The sequence below is a fragment of the Micromesistius poutassou genome (assembly GCF_964030765.1).
Source record: "Micromesistius poutassou genome assembly, chromosome: 11".
Taxonomy (NCBI): Eukaryota; Metazoa; Chordata; class Actinopteri; order Gadiformes; family Gadidae; genus Micromesistius; species Micromesistius poutassou.
The window spans coordinates 11,181,328-11,203,225 of record NC_140281.1 but is presented as its reverse complement, the minus strand read 5'-3'; the positions used below and the strand labels follow the sequence as shown (position 1 = coordinate 11,203,225).

Sequence of the window (21,898 nt, the reverse complement as noted above, 5' to 3'; positions counted from 1 at the left end):
TGTGAAGTGGTGGTTAGAATACTGGCCATTGCTATTATAGATCCCAATTGCAAGCGAAACAACAAGACTCAATCAACACAATATTATCCCAAAAAAACAGGGCTTGCAAAAATGGCTAATTTCTGCTTGCCCATTGGGGGGGGGGGGGCACATTCCATGATGGCAAATACAGCATGGACTGTTAAATTGCACAACACGCTTCCCCTAAAAATATGCTAGTAATTGAAAGAATAAAACATGGCATGTTTTAGCCAAAGAAGAGATTCTACTGAAGGTGTTTTTAAATACAAATCTTTTATTTCCATTAGTTAGAAGAAACAACAGTTTGACTATAGAATCGTCAAAGTGTTAATGTAAACAATTAACAAGTGCGCGTACACCTTTGAAACCTACTGACCAACAACAATGAATATACTAGCAACCAGGTGAAAACAAAACGAAAATCAGTTCAGAGTTCAAATCAGAGTTCAAGACTACCCAAGCAACCTTTATGTATGTAGCCGCTAAACTCAATTGGTTGCTGAATAATCCATGGATTGTGTTTTTTGTCAAAAAAAATTCTTAAAAAAATGGCGTCAATTTACCAGAATCCAATGTGTTTGCTTGTCTCAAAAGTATTAATTTCATAATTATCGGAGGAGCAAAATTTTCAATTTCGGAGTACAAATCTGTAGCTAGATCGCTACAATGATTGAAGAAAAGTATAATTAATTACCAATTAATTAGCAAATCATTTATTTCAGCACCAATCAGTGGTAGTGTAGTGTAGTGTAGGATTATATATTTAGGTCTATGTATTACACTTGGAATAACAAACACTTAATATCTCACAGTATTTTGACCAGATACAAATTTTTACTTTTAAATTGTGACAATTAGGCCGTGTCAAAATCATTTTGAGTGAAATATCGATATTTAACCATCACATTTTCTTTTTTATATCCATATACTATCTATTTTCACTTTATTTTAAGCATTGACACAAAGAGAAATGAGATGCCATTTAAACAAAGTCCCATAATCTTAGAAAAGTGAATATTTCAAACACAAACCCAAAGCTAAAAGTCAAAATCGATAGAAATATGAAATGGAGGTCACAGAGAAAGTCAAGGCACTTCATACACAAAATAACATGTCAACCAAGGACCAAAAAAACAATCATAAGGAACAAACAATGCGCAAGAACAAAAAAGGCACTACTCTTAACCAGTGATCAGCAAAACAAATCCTGTGTTCTTTCCATAGCTCCATAAAGTGCATAACTTGGCGCTTTGCTGACGCGTTCCGTTTTAAAAATATCAAGCTTACCCAGCTCACTGTATAAAGCAACTATGCACACTCACGGGAAGTCCCATCAAAACTTCATGCTTAAAAAAAAAAGCTCAAACTTTGAAGGCCAGGCGGACCTATAATATGGCTTGTTCTTTTTGTCTCGGGACGAGATGGGGGGCGGGGGTTAACGGCTAGATTATGATGATCAACAGACCCTACCTCTGTCACAGTGGTAGCAGAGCACCTGGGAGTTTTTATTGCATTCTGTGAAACGACATGATCATTTGTCAAGTGAGGAAGAAAGTATACAAAAACTGATCAAAAATCAAATACAATTTAAACAATTTTAAAAAGCACAGGTATCCCTTGGAACTACTTTGGGAAATCTAGAGAGAGGATTAGGCCCCACCGTCTCCTGTCCGTTTCTTTCTTAAATTATAAGACAAACATTCAGCTGAATCCACAGGGGCAGGGGCTGTTTTTATGGAAAGACTGGCCAGCCAAAGAATACATTCTGGCACCGACCAAAGGCCTCAATCACAGTCACGCTGATGAATGTAAGAACATGTGAAACAGCCAAACGCTCGACCCACGGGCAGTATTCAGTAGAGACCGACAAACAAAAATGTCGGCCAAAAAGTACATAACTAATCATTCGCCCTCACCGAAATCGGTGCAATGAATGGAAAAAGAAAAGGACAACAACAAACAAGAACAACTGTGGAATGTGCGAGTGTAACATGCAACCAATTCCATAAGAACCCGTAACATATAGCCCCCTTCCCCAATGCCCGTCTACCGCAAGAGAAAGAAAAGGGTGGAAATGCACTGTCAAGTCAGTGTACTCTGATGCTTTTTTTTCTTCTTTCATATCCATGACGACATGGGCTGATGCACATGTATAGCGACGGCACAAACATATCCATTTTATATCTGCAGATTCCATATTGCCTTCGTCCTTCTGGCCAGGACATCACTGGCTCCCCAAGACAGTGGATGCATGAACTTTAAATAAAACCATGAGCCATGAGACGCAACTACTCAAACAAATACCATCCGTGGCCACAAGGGGATGTTCTTTCACCTACGTGTCATTACAGGCTTTGGTTGGTTAGCGGCTGACATAACCGTGGCAATGGCAATTAGTGAAGGGATTGGGGTCTTATGCAGATTGTCATCATGTCTTATGTAATGTCTCTTGCAAGGAAAATATGATAAAAAAAAATACATCAACCCACCCACACAGTGTTTTTTTCTTTCCAAGGCAGCTCTGTCTGTATTGTGGTCTGTATTTTTGCACCTCCTGCGTGGTTACGCCAGCCACCCCACGGTTAGTCAGAATGAAGAAATGTATATATTGGTCTCTGTCAAAGAGCAACGAGCGGTCGTTGAAAGATGAAAATATATTCAAATCAGATGCTGCAAAATGAGAAAAAATAAAAAAGCTGGAAAATATATATATATATCTTCCCCACCAAACCTCTAGCAGCTTAGGGTGTACTCGGTCACATGAAGTGGGCACAGCATTCACAAAGGACAGGGGAGTGGTTGAGTGGTTGAGGGCTGGGGTAAAAGGGGGGTCCTCACCCTAGCATCCTCCTATTGGCAGGGGGAGGGGGGACGGAGGCTCATTGCTCCGACAGCTGACGGCCGGGCCAAGGGACCCTCACGGCCGGGGGAGAGCTGCCCAGCGGGGGTCCGCACAGACAGGCAGAGGAGCGCAGAGGGAGGACCCTGCAGAGGCCACTGGAGAGGATGGAGAGAGGCCCAGACAAAGAGAGGGACAGAGCCAGGTGTTTAATGGCAATGTTATACAGTATTTGCCATCTGTGATTAATAAAGTACATCTGGTTTCTTATTCAGGATCAATTAAAGGTGTTGTTGATTGATGTAAAAAAAAAAAGATAATGCAAATCCAGATCTAAGTTACAGCCTAATCGCTGATTATTGCAGCCAGTGTTTCAGATCGGTTCGGGTTGGTGCCAGGTATTGTCACCTATCAGAAATTAGCAATTGTGATTCATAGAGTAATGTCTTTGTGATTTGATTTGAATGCTTGGTTAAAAAATGTTCTTCATGTTGCATGCTGTGAGCAATACAATTAGCCTTTTTTCCCCCCTTTATATCATGTGTAGCAATGTAGCAATGTGCCAAAAGACAACAGCAATATAAGAACATGGTTGAATTCAGAATTAAGTAGACCAAGCAATCAAACTGTCAAGTCCGACTAAATGCTGTTAAGAGCCTAAGGCCTATGAAGTTAATGTTGAGCCATGCAGACGCCCAGTATACATAGATGACAGAACACCCCAGAAGGTGAAGAACCCCTGAGGAGAGATTTGTATCGGGAGAGGCCAAAAAAAAGACAGGCCGAAACAAAGAGAAAGTCTGTGGAAGCAACGACAGATGAAGCGGGTGTTAAGACACAACAAGAGCACGCATTGAGTAAAGCAGCCATGCTCCGGTCCACTCAACCGACTCCTCATCCTTTCTGCGCGGCTTTCGACGAGCGCTGGGATGAACCGGGCACTAGAAAAGGCAAAATACTCCTGTCACAATGTCGTTACTTTTGATTGCCAAACTGTGGGGCAGAGAGATGGGATTGAAGGGAGACCAAAACAAACGTGCTGTGAACAAACCGCTTTGTTCACACCAGGTCTGATCAGACCCAGCAGCGTCGCGTAGTACACACCACAACACAGGCCAGAATATTTGATTCTAGCTCTTGTTGCCTATTGCGTGGAATGGTATTGCTTGGACAGGTGGATGGAAAGCCGGAAAAACAAAGACATGCAGACACAGCATTGGAAAATATGTTGTGGCGCTCTGATCCACGCTGAATAGACATGTGGGTACTGGCATCTGCATTGGGGGGGGGGGGGGGCGGTGGCGACAGGTCCACATGTCGGTGGAGAACACACCTTGGAGAGAGAGAGGGGGACAGGGAGAGAAAGACGGACGGACGGGTCTGTAAGGAGTTGTGTTAAAAGGCAGATCACACAAACACAGAACAGCTTACATGAACACACACAGGAACACACACGCATACATACAGGAGAACCCACTTTGAGCTCAACTAAAGGCCTTCTTAATCCCTATGTTCAATATTCCCTATGACATTGCACGTTAGGGGTGGGAAAGATAATCGATTCTTCGATGCATTGGGATTCTCTCTAGAACGATTCTGTCTCGATGCAGATAAGTTAATAATCTGAATTTTAATTAAATTTCTTTACTCAATTTGTTGGCCTGCTGCAACATTCTGTTGGCCTGCTGCAGAGAGGTACAGAAAACTCTCCTTTCTGCCTGCGGGGTCTCTGCGCAGAGAACCGACTTTATCTAATATAAAATATTAGATAAGGTAATTAATCAGTTGATAGTCTTTAATGATCATCACAAAAGTAGGAAGTGATTGGCAAACTCTGAGTAGCAAACTCAGATGTATATACATATTTTTGAAAATCACGCATGGAAATGTACATAAAAATTGTTTCATCGAGATGCATTGATAATCGTTTTGGAATTGAATCGTTGACCTCTGAATCTCAATCTAATCAAAAGGTGCCAAGAGATTCCCACCCCTATTGCACGTGTGTATATAATTAAATGTGTCCACTCAATCTAGCCATCATTATGTATACAATTACTTTTTTTATACATAATAAGGTTAGCTTTCCTGCTGCAGCTGAGCCCATAGTGAGAGTCCCCCCCCTCCCCCCCCTCCCACACTTGGACCACACAGCCAGCCGTCCATCACCCCTGATGGACATGCTGTGGCCACACACCGCAGCATGACGCAACCTACACAAGAGGGGGCCAAATGGTGTATGTGTGTGTGTGGGGGGGGGGGGGGGTCAGAAGAAAGTGAGAGAGAGCGAGAGAGAGACGAAAGAGGAGGGGAGAGCGAGAGAGAGCAGCGCGGTAGCGTGTACCTCGCGTCGCTGGTCAGTGTGTTCAGACTGGGGCGCTGCTGCTGTGAGGGGAAGAGAACAGGCGTCAGAAGAAGGATGTGGAAGAGACACTGCGGGGGAGACGGTGGCGACTGCCCGCCGCTCTGAGCTGCAGACTCATGAGATTCATGATCCGTACAATTCCCAATCAAATTCGGATTAGGTGATTAGCTCTATTGACATTGAGAACACCATTATCATCTCCAGGAATGAGGACGCCGAAGGAAAAACGTGGTTAGCCCACAAAGCTCTTTAACCCACAAAGGGCAGGGTTTATAGTCTAGACTTGGTTTTAGGTTTGGTTTAAACTGCCGTGATAGAAAAGAACACAGCTTTATCGTCCGGTTGAGGTGAATGAGGACGCCAATGAACGAAGCTCAAGCCTTAGTCACGTAGAACTGCAGAGAAGAAGCTGTTCAGTCATTGCACTTTGAAAAACTCGGGAAGACCGATTTCCTTTGTGTGTGTGTGTGTGTGTGTGTGTGTGTGTGTGTGTGTGTGTGTGTGTGTGTGTGTGTGTGTGTGTGTGTGTGTGTGTATAAAGTATAGCAAAGAGTCAAATTCCTATATACAGACAGAATCAAGGGAAGCCTTGATTCTGATGTCCTTGTAATTAAAAAAGCATAACTTTTGTTTACTGGCCGCTGGAGGCTTTTAACTTGATTAGATGGGCTGGCGGCTGTACATCTAGGGAGGCTAAGACCTGCTACACTTCTGTGTATGTGGATTGCTTGCAAGTGTTTTGTGTTTGGATTGCTTTTGTGGAATGCGTGTGTGCGGATTGTGTGTGTGTGAGGATTGCTTGTGTGTGTATTGCTTGCTTGCTTGTGTGCTTGTGCACGTGTGTGTGGATTGCTTGCTTGCTTGCTTGCTTGCTTGCTTGCTTGCTTGTGTTCTTGTGCACGTGTGTGTGGATTGCTTGTTTGTGTGTGTGGATTGCGTGTGTGCAGAGTGTGCGCACGTGTGTGTGCGTGCTCCGTTACCCGCTGTCCTGGGTGAGGGCCTGGTCCGCCTCGATGGAGGAGGACTCCATGTTGGTGCTGCTCGGTGCTGACACAGCACACGGAGACTCTGGACTCGCCCCGCCGCTGGAGGAGAGAGAGAGTATCCATAAGAAGTATTCCTTTAGCGCATTGATAAAGGGAATTATAAAATGTATTAAACCAAGGGCCTACAAAAATGTAGCATCAATGCTTTTTTATTGTGTGTGTGTGCATGTGTGTATGTGTGCTTCCTAGATAAGCCTGGGTTAAATCAGAATTTGGTTTAACATAAAAAGTCAGGTGGCAGGCTAGATCACATCGGGGCATTGAACCTTCTTTCACTATTTCGCTATCTGTTATGACCAATCAGGTGACAGAAGGTGGGAATCAGTATAATCAGCGTAATTGCCGTAATCGGTTAAATACAAACTTGGGAAACAGTGTAGACTGTTTGCTGTAGAAATACGTAATATGTATTATAATCAGCCTCTATAAGCTTCAACCACCTTCACATACAAGCTTTCTTCTGTAAAATAGCTTTGTAGCGAAACAATCGAGTCGGAACTCAAGTCGAAACTCCGCCCCTTGCGATTTCTGGATCCTGGCCCGGGCTCTGTGCCGTCTGCCCACAGAAGTTCTGCGTCAACACAGTAGGACCGCCCGATCCCAGATTACGCGCCCGTCACGGCTCTTACAACCCATAACACCATCACAACATCCCAGTGTGTCCTGCTCGGTGGTGTACCTGTTTATGTGCACTGACTGGACGCCTCTCTCAAGCAGCAGCACCTCCTGCTCCTGCAGCCTCCTCCTCAGAGACTCGATCTCCTTCTGCTTCTCCTGCACCTCCTTCTGCAGGCGGTAGTTGCTCTCCTCCAGGGTCTCGCAGAATGCCTGCAAGAGAGAGAGAGATTCAGAGAGACAGACACCAACAGAGCGAGAGAAAGAGACAGACTTGGACTTACAGAACACTAGCACACCTTTGTTAATATGAAATTTCACTTTCTATCTGTTTCTGTCTGTTCAGAAATGAGTGCACTATTGCACATCTACTCCACATTGTAAATATGGACTTTTCATACACTGTGTGCAATGTTAATGTTTGTTTCTCATCCAAATTTGGATTAATATAAAAAATTGGATGGCAGGCTAGATCACATCGGGGCATTGAACCTTCTTTCACTATTTCACTGTGAAATAGCGAAATACTCTATTTCAATCTGTTTTGACCAATCAGGTGACTGAAGGTGGGAATCAGTATAATCAGCGTAATTGGCAAATAAAGCTTTTTGGAATTTAATTTTGAGAGAAAGAGAGAGAGAGAGCATTGATAGGTAGAGATGAACAGGCAATGTAGGATTAGAGGAGAGAGACGGGGTGTAGACGGGGAGGGACAAAAGTCAGAGCAGAGAGTGAAACACGATAGGTGGGAGAGAAGAGAGAACATTTTTCAAAACCAAGACGGCTGAGGGTGGGAAAGAATTTGAGACACAAGGGATTTTTGTTGATCATGAAAAACAAGTTTAGCTATAGAATGTCATGGACTTTTGCAGTGTGGGAAGTTATTTTTATGATGTACAAATACCTCAAATGAAGCCTGCTATCTTGTTTCAAAATCTGTGTCAGCTGTAAACTTACAGCTGGGACTGATTAAGATCTAACCAATCATCTTCAATACCTACATACATACATAAATAAACAAATCTCAACCAGTGGCTTCTTTGTATTAATTAGGGAAGGTTTGTGGCATATTCATTGAGAGGTGTAGAATAAACCCTGGAATATATTCTAAGAATAGCAAATTAATATATTTTAGTCAAAAACTGACCCATCAACAAACACTGCGTTTACATGCTGGAGCATAATCGTGTAATGAACGTATTGAATAAAGATTGGATTCATGTAAACAGGTTTATAGATCTGCTTCGCCAAAAGGATCGTCTCAGGACCGGATTTGCGAAGTCCATAGGATAGCTGGGCTTGAGCCGGTCATAGGCGTCTATCTACCTGCATGCGTAGTGTACTCGATCGTATCGTATTGCCAGGAGTTTGCGTCCTGCGCATGCTCGAGAATTTCGGCCGGGATTTCATCCGGAAGTGGAAGGAGAAGACCTAATAAATAGTAGTGTTGTTGTGTAGTGTAGTGTAGTAGTGTGTAGCCCTGTGACCGATGTCTTTGGTTCCAAGAAGCCCTCCAATAAAATTGTGTTAAAAGGGGAAACCGATCATGAAACCAGATTCACTTTGCTAAAAGCGGAGCAGACAATGTGTCAGTGGGCAGGACACACACACACACTGACCCGGCTTTCCTCCAGGCTGTCAAAGGGACCGGGCGGGTCATCGAAACACAGGAACTCTCTCACAGGGAAGCTAATGGAGGGAAAGAGAGACCTATGAATGTGTGCGTGGGCACAGGTCTGCATTCCTGTTTCTTTTGGCAGACAGCATACCAGCAATCCAGAATATCAAATGAAATATGTAACGTAATAAAACCTCAAATGGATGCCCTTTGGGGGTGAGGAGTTTATATAGCCTGTGTGAGCATGCATGGTTGTTTCTGCTGGGTTTGGGGAATTACAAAAAATTCAAGACAAACTAAATTAGTTCAAAAGTAAACCATGCCCATCTGTATACACAACCATAATCTCTCATAAGAGATCATATGGCATCATATGGCCGGCTTGTATTTTCCACGCACGCACGCATGCTATGCCGTCAGGATCGTGTCATATTACGTGCGCACATATCAACTGAACGTGTCACACCCGCGTGCTTTGACGCCTGTGCAGCAGACAGCGCCTGACGTGTAATGTACTTTCCTCATTGACTTATAATAGTCCCCCGTTCACGCGCACGTTCACGCGTGATGACTGCTGCACGCCGGTAATCACACTACGCGTAGTGACTATGTGTAACATTCATGCGTTTTTAGCGAACGCACGCATTAACACTCGCATGAAGATAATTGAATATTTTTGTCAGGCGCTCACACGTACGCGGAAACGACGTGCGCAAACTCACGCGTAATAAGAAGCTGCGTACGTATGAAGCAGCGTGCGCACGTCTGCCTGTCACTGTTTGACAAATATTGTTACGCGTTCACACGCATGTGCGGTCGCAGATTCTGATGCTGCGCACACTACGCGTAACATGAACGTGTAGTGTAGTTGTTCTGTGTAGTTGTCACTGCTGCCTCCCCTGGTTGACTAAAATGAAAAGGCCAACTACACTACACGTTCATGTTACGCGTAGTGTGCGCACTGTGCAGATCAACTTCCGGCCGCGCAGCATCAGAATCTGCGACCGCACGTGCGTGTGAACGCGTAACAATATTTGTCAAACAGTGACAGGCAGACGTGCGCACGCTGCTTCATACGTACGCAGCTTCTTGTTACGCGTGAAATACAATCTGCGCGTAACAACGCACGCACGCACGCATAACAAAGTAACCATGCGTGCACACACACGTTGCTGCGCATCTTTCCAAGTGTTTTGACTTCGATTTCACCCCACACACACACACACACACACACACACACACACACACACACACACACACACACACACACACACACACACACACACACACACACACACACACACACACACACACACACACACACACACCAGTTGGCGATGTCCTTGTGTGCGACCAGGTTCTCCAGGAAGACCTGCAGGCCCCTCTGCCGCGCCTCCAGGAAGTCCGCCTCGTAGTTGTCCTTGAACCAGCGCTTGGGAGGCAGACAGAGGCGGAAGCTCGGAAACATCTCCTTCAACTACGGCCCAAACACAGAGGAAATACACCGTGAGCGGCCAGTCTACACACTGTGGTACAAAATGTGTTGAAGTGCTATTCTACACATTGTGGTACAATGGTTCGTGCAGTGAAAGAACACACCGACGAGATACGCAGCCACGCAGACAGAACCGCGGTGCCTAAAGGGGTGGCCAATTAGCAAGACAAGGCCACATCCTGCTAATTCACACACAGCCTTCCTGGGGGGGGGGGGGGGGGGGGAGGACGATCACAAGACCGGTTTCGTTCTGGTCCTAAGCCACGCCTTCGGGAGCACTAGAGGGACCGGTTTGTTTGAAAAGTATTTGAAAGGCACGACCGATAGACATTCAAATAGTCATGGGCCACTGATGTGGATTAGACACAGGACAACACTTCTACATCCTTTAGGGCCACGAGCCAACAGTAGGGGGTGATGTAGCCTACACCTGTCGGTGGGTGGGGATGGAGCCTAGGCCTCTCAGTGGGTGGAGATGGAGCCTACACCTCTCAGTGGGTGGGGATGGAGCCTACACCTCTCAGTGGGTGGGGATGGAGCCTACACCTCTCAGTGGGTGGGGATGGAGCCTACACCTCTCAGTGGGTGGGGATGGAGTCTAGGCCTCTCAGTGGGTGGGGATGGAGCCTACACCTCTCAGTGGGTGGGGATGGAGCCTACACCTCTCAGTGGGTGGGGATGGAGCCTACACCTCTCAGTGGGTGGGGATGGAGTCTAGGCCTCTCAGTGGGTGGGGATGGAGCCTACACCTCTCAGTGGGTGGGGATGGAGCCTACACCTCTCAGTGGGTGGGGATGGAGCCTACACCTCTCAGTGGGTGGAGATGGAGCCTACACCTCTCAGTGGGTGGGGATGGAGCCTACACCTTTCAGTGGGTGGGGATGGAGCCTACACCTCTCAGTGGGTGGGGATGGAGCCTACACCTCTCAGTGGGTGGGGATGGAGCCTACACCTCTCAGTGGGTGGGGATGGAGCCTACACCTTTCAGTGGGTGGAGATGGAGCCTACACCTCTCAGTGGGTGGGGATGGAGCCTACACCTCTCAGTGGGTGGGGATGGAGCCTACACCTCTCAGTGGGTGGGGATGGAGCCTACACCTCTCAGTGGGTGGAGATGGAGCCTACACCTCTCAGTGGGTGGGGATGGAGTCTAGGCCTCTCAGTGGGTGGGGATGGAGCCTACACCTCTCAGTGGGTGGGGATGGAGCCTACACCTCTCAGTGGGTGGGGATGGAGCCTACACCTCTCAGTGGGTGGAGATGGAGCCTACACCTCTCAGTGGGTGGGGATGGAGTCTAGGCCTCTCAGTGGGTGGGGATGGAGTCTAGGCCTCTCAGTGGGTGGGGATGGAGTCTAGGCCTCTCAGTGGGTGGAGATGGAGCCTACACCTCTCAGTGGGTGGGGATGGAGTCTAGGCCTCTCAGTGGGTGGGGATGGAGCCTACACCTCTCAGTGGGTGGGGATGGAGCCTACACCTCTCAGTGGGTGGAGATGGAGCCTACACCTCTCAGTGGGTGGGGATGGAGTCTAGGCCTCTCAGTGGGTGGGGATGGAGCCTACACCTCTCAGTGGGGGACTAGCGTTGGAGGCCATACTTTTATACCGTCTGACCCACAGGGTCACCACTTCTCTGAGCCACGAATAAACCGTGACATTGAGATCGTCATAAAATGGAGGGTGTGAAACCAAAGGGAGTTTTGTTTCACAAGTTTTACTGTATGCATTTTTTACTGTATGCATTCCATCTAGCGTCACATACTGATACACGTCACTGGGGATGGGGTTTGTTCATTTTTATTCATATTCGAGGCACTGCTTAAAGATCTGAGTCTTTATGAATTTAGCGAGACGGCAATAAATTCGACAAATAAACTGGTATTTATTTTAGTGTTTAACTAAGAGTCTGTGACTGTTAAATTTCTGTATGTTGTATGTATGTTAAAGAGTATTTTACAGGCCATTATAGGTAATAGGCATACTTCTTTTTTTACCTAATATTTCTTCTCCATCCCACAATAGTAACCTCTCAATTAAAACGAATTTGAGTATTTTAGGAAGATTAGTATAATGGCATCCAATTCAAAGCTGTATGGGCCTGTTAATGTAGGAACAACACGTTATTAGCAGTGGTACAAGATCAACTAATAAATCCATGCAAGACCTGATCTTAATCTTAATCCAGGAAACTCAAAACCTTTATAGATATCTCCCAATTGTGCAAGTCTTTGAAACGCTCTGTTGTTGGCGTGTTCAGACCCAATGGAGGAATTAGGTCGGTCAGAAAGCAAGCCGGACAGAACATCTCACAAGGGTTTATGGAGAACTCTGATATAGCACATTTAAGAGATTGGATATTTTTGAATTATTTAAAGGTGACTATATATTATACCATTAGGTGTGAGTGTGATTAGCCGCTACAAGCCGTTGTAACGGCTGAAAATCTGCCTCTTCTGACATCACAAGTGGGCGTGTCCACTTAGATGTATGACGGATAGATGAGCACATTTTGCTACAGTCCACTGCATAGGCTGGTAGACTGATCTATCCAGCACACATCTAGGTGGACACGCCCACTTGTGATGTCAGAAGCGTCCGATTTTCCAAACAGCTTGTAATGACGAACAAGTCTTTCTACAAAGTTTGGTCTGCACGCACCATGAGGGGAGGGGGATGATTGGACCACAAGAGCAGCCGGAGATGGTAATCGCTCTCCAACTCTCAGTCTGTTACTGCGTTTTGGTGGTCTGGGAACCACAACCGTTGACCTACCATGAGGCAGAATACATACGGTGACGGTGCAGAGGAGCGTCATGGAGGCATTTTAACAACAACAAAGATGGCTTGATGTACAGTAGGACAGTCAGTTGATTACGCTATCGAGACGATATCAGACGGTATATTTTCACTTAAATAAGAACAAACGACTGCGCTCAAAGCTTTGGGTGAGAAGAAGGTTTTTCTGTTGCTCAGGGCTGCGCCACCACGTTTCATTACCATTATTGGTTATAGGCCGCGCCCGTTGGTGACGCCCTTTGGAAATTGTAAATGACGGTAGGGGTTCCAGACTAATTGCAATTAGATCACCGTCTGTACACGTTACAGACACGCAGCCCGCAGAGAGAAACTTTTCTGCAACATACTGAGGCTTCGGCTGTGGATGGAAACACGGTGCCTGGGGAAGGCAGCCTTGGCCGACAGCCCAAGTGAGTACATATCTAACCCGGTATCAGTTTGCTTTTGGCAGCCACGCCGCTGGGATCTGGTCCCTAACCATGTGAGTGCTTGGATGGAGTGCTGAGTGCGGCTGATATTTGTGCCTTCGTAAATATTATACAGTTGTTTGGACTTCATTGTGCGTGCCTGGAATGTCTAGCATTATGAGAGCTGAATTCTTCTCAACAAACACTGGGAGTAGACTTAGCAGAGGTGGAAATTAAGCGAAAGTGCAACTAGGACAAAGCAACTCAGAGCGAGTATGTAGATTGTTAGTGTGGTGTGGCTAACCCTTTTCTTAAACAATAGGACCATCCAAAACACATGTGTGGGAACAATTGATTTTGAGTATACAGGGAGACACAGACCCAACAGACATTTCTATGAGGTCCTGACGGAAAGAAATATAATGCAGCACAAGATCGGTTTCAAACTGATTTTAAGTGACCATATGATTTAGAAATACAACAAAAAAAACACATTATTGCTGTTTTAACAGTGATGGAGAAGTGTGAGCGTCTCCATCTCTATGACTTCAATGTAGTGAGTGTTGTTGTACCGTCTCCTTTCCCTTGGGAGTTTTTGATCTCCTATACCGGAGGAGTTCAAATAAGACTTCCATGTCCAAAGCTATGAAGGACTGCTGATTAGCTTTACACAAACGGTCAGGTCAACTCTGAAGGACAAGCTCTAAGAGCTTGTTCTGAACATGAATGTAATAAAAATATAATAACTTTTCAGTTTGGTATAGAGTGTATATCACTCATTATCCTAATCAAAATGTGGTCGTCTGCAATCCTCACTTCTATTCATGGTTAACGGAGGCCTGTCCCTCTTGGATTGGCACCGATCCATCAGTTCCAACAGTAGGTCTTTGTGGAGCGCTCATTACTCAATTACTCATTACTCAAACAATGAAAGCTAACCAAGCAGGGTCCTAATCAATGCCCCACAGGGCATTTTTATGTGCACGTCATCAAATTAAACGTACAAATTAATTGATGGCATCTAGCCCAATGAACACAATACGGTCTACCACTTTTCTCTAATTTAGTTTATTACCTAAATATAAGCATTCTTCTTGTTTGAATGAGCATTGTCTGGCAGACGTCAGCACTTGGACGTCTGCCCATCACCTGAGGCTTAACCTCAACAAGACTGAGCTCCTCCTAATACCGGGGAAGGATTGCCCACACATGGACTTAATGGTCACTGTCAAGAACATCACTGTATCTCCGTCTCCAACTGCCAGAAACCTTGGTGTGGTACTGGACAAACAGTTATGTTGCACCACCAACATCACCGCGGTGATCCTGCAGATTTGCACTTCACAACATTCGCAGGATACGGCCCTTCCTCACAAGGGAAGCAGCTCAGCTTCTAGTCCAAGCGCTGGTCATCTCCCACCTGGACTACTGTAACTCGCTCCTGGCTGGACTCCCTGTTAGAGACGCTCGGTTTAGCGGTTGCAGCCGAGGACTCCGCGGCTAAACCGCGGATCGGGCGGATGACGTGAAAAAAAATTATATTTTAATTAAATTCGGGCGGGTGGCGGTTTTACCGATCAAATTAAAAATAAAAATATATATACATATACATTGTTAAGTATTGTTATATATTGTTACCTACATCCGAAAAAACAAGCACACTTTGAAATAGTCAAATTTTCATCAGGCAGTAATTTGGCCTAGTTGCGTGTATGCATGCTGCTTTGGTTATTGTCGGAGATGGCTGCACAGGCGAAGGTAGTACGTGAAAAGCTCAAAAAGGGAGAAGTAGAAACCAGCCTGTCATTGTAGCCTACCACTCGTGGAATAAGGAATTTAAAAGAGAATATGGAATGATTTGACTCAGAAGTGACATTGGTCAATGGCAGCGCGAGATGTTCACAACAAGTTAAACTTCTAGCTCAAGAAAGAAGGTAAGAAAAATAAGAAAAAAGTCGATTCGACGATTGGGGGGGGGGGGTGGGGGGAGTGTTTGGTTGCGGTCGGCCAGGATTGTTGACCGGGGGGAGGGGTCCAGTCTCCGTCACTGCCTTTTTTTTTTTTTGAACTTTGCCTTTATTTTCTATCTATTTTACTTTTAGGGACCGAGCAGAACCTGCAAGGTCCCTATTGTTATTGGTCCGATTATTATTCTTATTCTAAACCGTCTTCGACTGCATTTTCCCCCCCCTGAACATATACGAAAACTCATTTTTATTTGGCCATTTGTGGGGACTGCTGTAAAATTTGATATTCTAGCCGTCAAATTCACATTGGCCCCAAGGTGGCGCTATACCAACTGTTCAAAAGTGCAAACTTCGCACTAGCAGCACGCGTCACTGGTTTGACCTACACTCATGAAACTTTGCACACACATGCAAATCCTCATGATGAACAAAAAAGTCTCTTGAACTGAAAATTTCCGGGTTGCCAGATTTTCCGCCATTTTGAATTATGTTAAAAACAGCAAATTGCCTAAGGATCCCAGGTTTTTCGACTTTCACAAAAATCCTTTGGCACATATCATCTATGGCCCATTATCTTCAATATGACATAAGGATTAGTCTGTACAATAACATTTAAAGCACCCATGAGCCAAAAGGGGTGTGGTTAAAAATGCTAAAATCTCGGTGCGAGGTCCCGTTCATCACTGCGCGCAGCCAGAGGCTCTAAATCACTCTGCGGAGACGTAATAGTTATGAATATGAAATTCACAGGACACGTGTAAACTGGTGCCTGTAGCTCACATACCAAAATTTGTGTTTGTCATGTTTGTAGCGCCCCCTTCAGGAACTTTAAAAAGCAGCCCCTGCGCCACGTTTCATCAATATGTATGAAAATCGGTAGGCACGTATAACGTGCCAATACCTACAGAAAAGCCCATTGGACCCATGCCCCAAAACCCACCGGAAGTCGGCTATTTGCATTTATATTTTTCACTTTCGGCGGCAAATTTCACTTTTGCCCCTTGTATTTCAACAAACTCCTCTAGGGAATTTATCGGATCTGCTTAAAATTTGGTCAGTACAGTCATAAAATGGAGCTGAACCAACGCCGTGTTATTTGTGACTGTACGTTGAAGGGCATGTCCGTGGCGTGCCGTCAAATTTGGCCGTTTTGAATGGAATTTTTTCACTTTTTCGCCTTGTATTTCAACAAACTCCTCCTAGGGAATTTATCTCATCTGCTTCTACAGATTACATAAGTTCGCAAAATATAAAAATTAAAACTGCGCGCATGCGAGATGTCAACTGCGAGATGTCAACATAGGGGGGAAAACAGGTGTAGATCCTTAAGTTAATTAAGGCAAGGCAACTTTATTTATATAGCACTTTTCATACACAAGGCAGACTCAAAGTGCTTCACATATAAACATTGTCATACAATAAAAGAAAATAATAGATCATTAAAACTGCGCTTCTTTAAAACTGCGCGCAGTGATGAACGGGACCTCGTACCGGCTTGCGGCCACATCACGTGCCGTCGTAACATGTGCACACTTGTCAGCGCACATGTTACGACGGCACGTGACGCGGCCGCAAGCCGGTGCTCGGACAATGTTTATATGTGAAGCACTTTGAGTCTGCCTTGTGTATGAAAAGTGCTATATAAATAAAGTTGCCTTGCCTTAATTAACTTAAGGATCTACACCTGTTTTCCCCCCTATGTTGACATCTCTCCACTAAAGGTTGATATGGAATTTGACTTGAGACTGCCATTGCAAACCCAAACATGATGTACCCACCTTGTCATTGAGCCGTGAGAAGTCTGTGTATCTTCTGAAGACAACCCAGCTCTCATCATGGGACTTCTTGACCAGGACCTTATACACCTTTACACACACACACACACACACACACACACACACACACACACACACACACACACACACACACACACACACACACACACACACACACACACACACACACACACACACACACACACACACACACACGGCAGTGGTTAATGCAGCCTACGATGACACTAACCACAAGACAGTACAGTCTTATGGTTAGTGTATTGTTCTGACCAAGTTTGAACTCCAATGTCTGCCGTATATCTGTAGGCATCAGGCCCTTCCAGCTCCTAAAATTAAAAAAAAAATGAATTCCATGCAAGTCATTTTGTATAAAAGATCCTCCTAAATGACAACCCTAACCCAATAATACAGTGATAAGGTTCAGAGAGAATAGAAAGATTAACATTTAGGTCAAAGGCAGGGAAGGAAGTAAATACAATTAGGAGGCCAGAAAAAAGTATCATAGGAGTCAACGGACAGGAACTACTTGCATCACACACAGTTCCTGGATGCCATGACAGAGCTTTACGTTAGGCACTACATTAGATCATCCATTAATCATCATCCATTAATGTGAATCGATGATGATGATGAATATACCCCTCTTAAAAAAAGTCCATATTATTAAGGCTCTCTTGACATTAATGCTAGTCTCCATAGCATTGCAATCTAGATCAAATGCCATTACACCTTCCCGTCTTTCTTTCCCAGGCCGTAGACAAAGTGAGGTCTGTATCCTGGAATAAAATCAATTTTCTCCCCTCAGCAGATTCTCTTGACGCCTCAGCTTTCTACGCTCAGTAGTAAAAACATTCTGCTCCTCCGTCGCATCCTGTTAGAAGAGGATGCTCTTCATTGCCAAGGCCTGAGTCATAGTGTGAATTGGTAAGAGGAAACTCCTCCTGGTGGAACACAAGTCTATTCTGGGTGGACTCCAAATACATTTGTGTATCTAAGAATATATTTGCATTCATGTGTCAAAACAGAACATGAAGTAGCTTTGACATTAAAGTAGCATTCATATCTGTTATAGCACGTATAGCAACCATAGTCATGCATCTAAAAATGTGTGTAATCTAAAAATATCAATCATAAAAAACGTATGAAGTTAAATGAATCAAGTCAAAGTATCAAAAGGTATCTATAACCCGGATGGTTTTAACGTTTACTGTACTTGATTGTCATGTAATAGTAACATGCTCACTAGCCAGTCAGACACCAGTGAATGGGTGAATGGGTGAATGGGTGGCCGAGGCCACCCATCATACCGTGAACTTGGCCCGCTCCTCCATGACCTCGTAGCCCAACAGGGTGGGTGTGATGGGCCGCGCGCCTTCAGGGTCTGACACGGAGCGTGGGCAGGTGGAGTACTCCACCGACGCCTCCAGACAACCCCCGTTCACCCGGGCCTGTGGCACAGGACTATGGGTGGCCGGTGGCGTCCGGCTCCTGCTCCCCCTGCCTTCCGGTCCGGTCCTTCCCCGGTCCGGTCTGCTCCCCCTGGGGCCCGACACGGATGATGTTGACGACGTGGACGAATCGGTCGCACTGCCAGAGACACACCCCAGCGACGAGGCCCGCTGGGGCCGCCGCGGCTTACTGGCACCACCCCCACGCAGGCCCCTTTCCTTGGGCATGGGCATGGGGACCGGCACGAAGGGAGATGCCATCGTCCCTGAAGCCCTCTGCCCTCTCTGTGAGAATGTCTCCCACTCCCACTAGAGAAGTGATGCTATAAGATGAGCTGAACACAATTCTGTATGTTTAGCACACTAGACCCCCTAATCTGGAAGACACAAACAAAGCAAACCAAAAGGACATCAACTAAATATTGCCACACAGTTAGTATGTGCAGCAAACATGATTTTCACTTCATTATTCACCACATGGTCACTTCCATGGAGCATATTGTCAATGATGAAGTGTGGTAAAATGAGGGCAACAGACTTCCAGGGATGATCAATTATTGAAACTATGAAGCGAGTGCCATTTATAATTCATTCAATATGTGGGCTACAGAGAGTAGTAGAAGGAATGTGCCGACACGGTTGCTTCATTCTTCCTGTCCTTTGAATCAGGGCAGGTACGTTTGGCATATTGGGCCCTCGTCGTAAGGCCCTCAGCAGAATAAGACAAATGGTCCACGTGTGTAGATGTCCTACACTTTCACTGCGGCATGCAGACCAATATTTACCTGTCAACTCACTGGGAAATGGCGCCACAACAATGATTTGAAGTGGGAGAAAGCTGGAGCTACTTCACCACGTACTACAAATGAATATGTGTTCATACAGATATGATGCGGATGAATGTAAAAAGGAGCAAAAAAATCACAGAGCAACACAACACGCAACTTAATAAAAGTTGGGGAACTAGGTTAGGTTGTAGTCATGCTTCTGGAACATCAAAGCTAACCACATCAAGCCGGGTGGGCGATCCGGGCTTCCCGCTGTGCTTATCAGATAAGCAGTTAAATGATGAAACGCTTAAATAAAGATTATTCTCGGCTCTTTTACTCAAAAGCATGACATGTTGTTTAAACGTGGAGTCAGCGGCGTCCCCGGCTAATCAGCTAGCCTTTCCCTCCTACAAGTACGCCGACTAGCAACACAGCAGCGCATATGTGCAATGTTCAAAGTTACCGCATGATCACTCGGGACCAAACCATGTAAACATAAACATTCATATTCAAGTACTACTCACCGCTGAGCCTATCCTCGCATGAGCCGGCGATCAACAAACCAACGTAACGCGGATCATGACATCAAAATCGTAGGCTTTCCTTTCCGCATCGTTGTTGGCCCGCCCGCGTACACAGCACGATGGGGAATAAACAGAGCCCTGTCAGAGCGCTGCTACGACCAGCCGCTCCGGACGAGGGCGCCACGGCTGTACATCCACAGGTCAGGGCCAGTCCTGCAGGATCTGACCGTATGAGCGTTTTCAGTTGAATATATGTAGAAGTTGTTCCATGTCAAAATAATAACGGAAAGCATTTTGCAATATTAAATTACATTGAATCACATTGTTTTTCAATGTTCAGATAAATCTCGATAGGAATATTCCTAAAAAGAAAAAAAGGTATTTTATTGTTTAGGCGGTTTTCTTGATTTGCCATTCAATGTAGGGCACACTTTTAAAGAAAGTGTGTGAAACAGAACTATCTGTAGTAGTGTGCGTGTGCGTGTGCGCGTGCGTGCGTGCGTGCGTGCGTGTGTGTGTGTGTGTGTGTGTGTGTGTGTGTGTGTGTGTGTGTGTGTGTGTGTGTGTGTGTGTGTGTGTGTGTGTGTGTGTTCCAACAGGTGGCGATATTGTATTATATCTGAAAGTTTTTTGTCACTCAACAAAAATGCGCTCGGCTGATGTTTTTGTTTCATACTCAAAAGACGCTACACACATTATAGCTGAAGAACGTCATCAGTTAAGCTCAATCCCTATAATAAAATAATGCATTTATCACCCCGGCCTGTGTCTGGCATTTCCACCAAGCGACTTTTTTTTTTGGACATCTTTATTTTGGAAAGGCGGAAAAGGGGAGGCCTCCCAATTTTTCCATGCTCTAATCGCTGAGCCCTCCCCCTCTCCCCGTGCCAGCCATCGATATCAACTAGTGTCCAACCCTCCTTCTCACCCTTGGAAGCATGGTCTGGAAGCTGTATGTACAGAGATGCTTTAAGCTGTGCTCCCTCTATTCGATTAGGCCTAGGAATGCTGCCGTGTCACCCCATCACTGTTACTACCTCTTTGGGTTTTTTCAACTAACAGTAAGCCACTGTGCTCTCTTTGACACAGACACGGTCTGGCCTGGAGCTGCGCTATGGCTGCCGGAAAAGGGTTCTCGTGTGCGGTTCTCTCAGCCCCCTGCCCTCTACTGTTGTTGCGCTCAACAGTGATAGACAAAACGTTTCCGACGTGATATAAAATCCGACCAAGGCCACACGTGTTTAAAGGGTGCCTGTGACTTTGCTGCCCTCTATTGGTAAGAACTCATATAGTAACATGCGATGCTAATGTTGGTTTATTGGTAATATTGGTGTACGCAGAAAACAGTAAAGCACGTCTACAACCTCCTATGCATTAACTATATGTGAAATTGTTATATCCAACAAGCTGTTCATTTGGTTTTGATTGCACCAATAGCAGCATTGCATTTTAATAGTGCAGATTAAAGCCATTTTGATTATTGCATAAAAGTTGGTGTGTGTGTGTGTGTGTGTGTGTGTGTGTGTGTGTGTGTGTGTGTGTGTGTGTGTGTGTGTGTGTGTGTGTGTGTGTGTGTGTGTGTGTGATCTGCGGTGGTTGCTCTATATTGCCCCACATGCCCTTGTAACAGCGATACCCCCAGGACACACCCCCAGGGTGTGTGCATGAGTCACTGGGACCATAGCCTCATAGCCTGAACCCTGAAATACACAAGGGGGGCCTTGTATCCTGTATCTGGCACTCCGGCCGCCGTCGGCCCCAGACCCCCAGTGCTCATTCATCCAGTGAATTATGTCACAAACAAGGCTGTAGTCGATTGGATGGGAGCCAATACAGTCATGTCAATGATGTCAAGGAACGTATATATCAATGGACTTCCTTTCTCAATATGGCCCCATTTTGTCCTTGGTTGTGGATGGTCAGGTCATTTTGAGTTTGACTGATGTTGGCGGCATCTGTTTGCAATGCTACTTAGGGTCGAACTGCATAGTGTTGACAACAAAATGGGAGTTTACAGGTCCTTGCTATGGCTTTCTTTCTGTACATTGTTGTCAACAGTACAATCCAAAAACATCAATGAGGAACGTCTAAATCAAATAAAAGTAAAAAAAAAAAAAAAAGGTTGTTTGATTAAATACCAAATCTGTCAGACAGAAGAAAGGCTTAAGTGGGATCTGGATCTCTCCACTGCTGTG

General features: G+C 45.3%; 1 protein-coding gene across 8 annotated transcripts; it reads right to left on the bottom strand.

Annotated features, from left to right (window-relative positions):
* Positions 1–378: 378 nt before the first annotated feature.
* Positions 379–19,820, bottom strand: snx16 (sorting nexin 16). Of its 8 annotated transcripts, none has more exons than XM_084475597.1 (9): positions 19,704–19,820; positions 18,269–18,786; positions 16,944–17,030; positions 9,833–9,981; positions 8,506–8,575; positions 6,951–7,099; positions 6,206–6,310; positions 5,205–5,245; positions 2,913–3,018 (listed from the first exon to the last, which is right to left on the bottom strand). In XM_084475597.1, the coding sequence occupies exons 2-8, from the start codon at positions 18,668–18,670 to the stop codon at positions 5,227–5,229; spliced, it is 981 nt and encodes a 326-aa protein (XP_084331723.1). In that variant the 5' UTR covers positions 18,671–18,786; positions 19,704–19,820; the 3' UTR covers positions 2,913–3,018; positions 5,205–5,226. The 8 variants fall into 8 exon arrangements, with proteins under 8 accessions (XP_084331722.1, XP_084331723.1, XP_084331727.1 ...); XM_084475601.1 differs by having other exon boundaries at positions 5,205–5,242; XM_084475602.1 differs by lacking the exon at positions 2,913–3,018 and adding an exon at positions 3,703–3,801 and having other exon boundaries at positions 5,205–5,242.
* Positions 19,821–21,898: the final 2,078 nt, after the last annotated feature.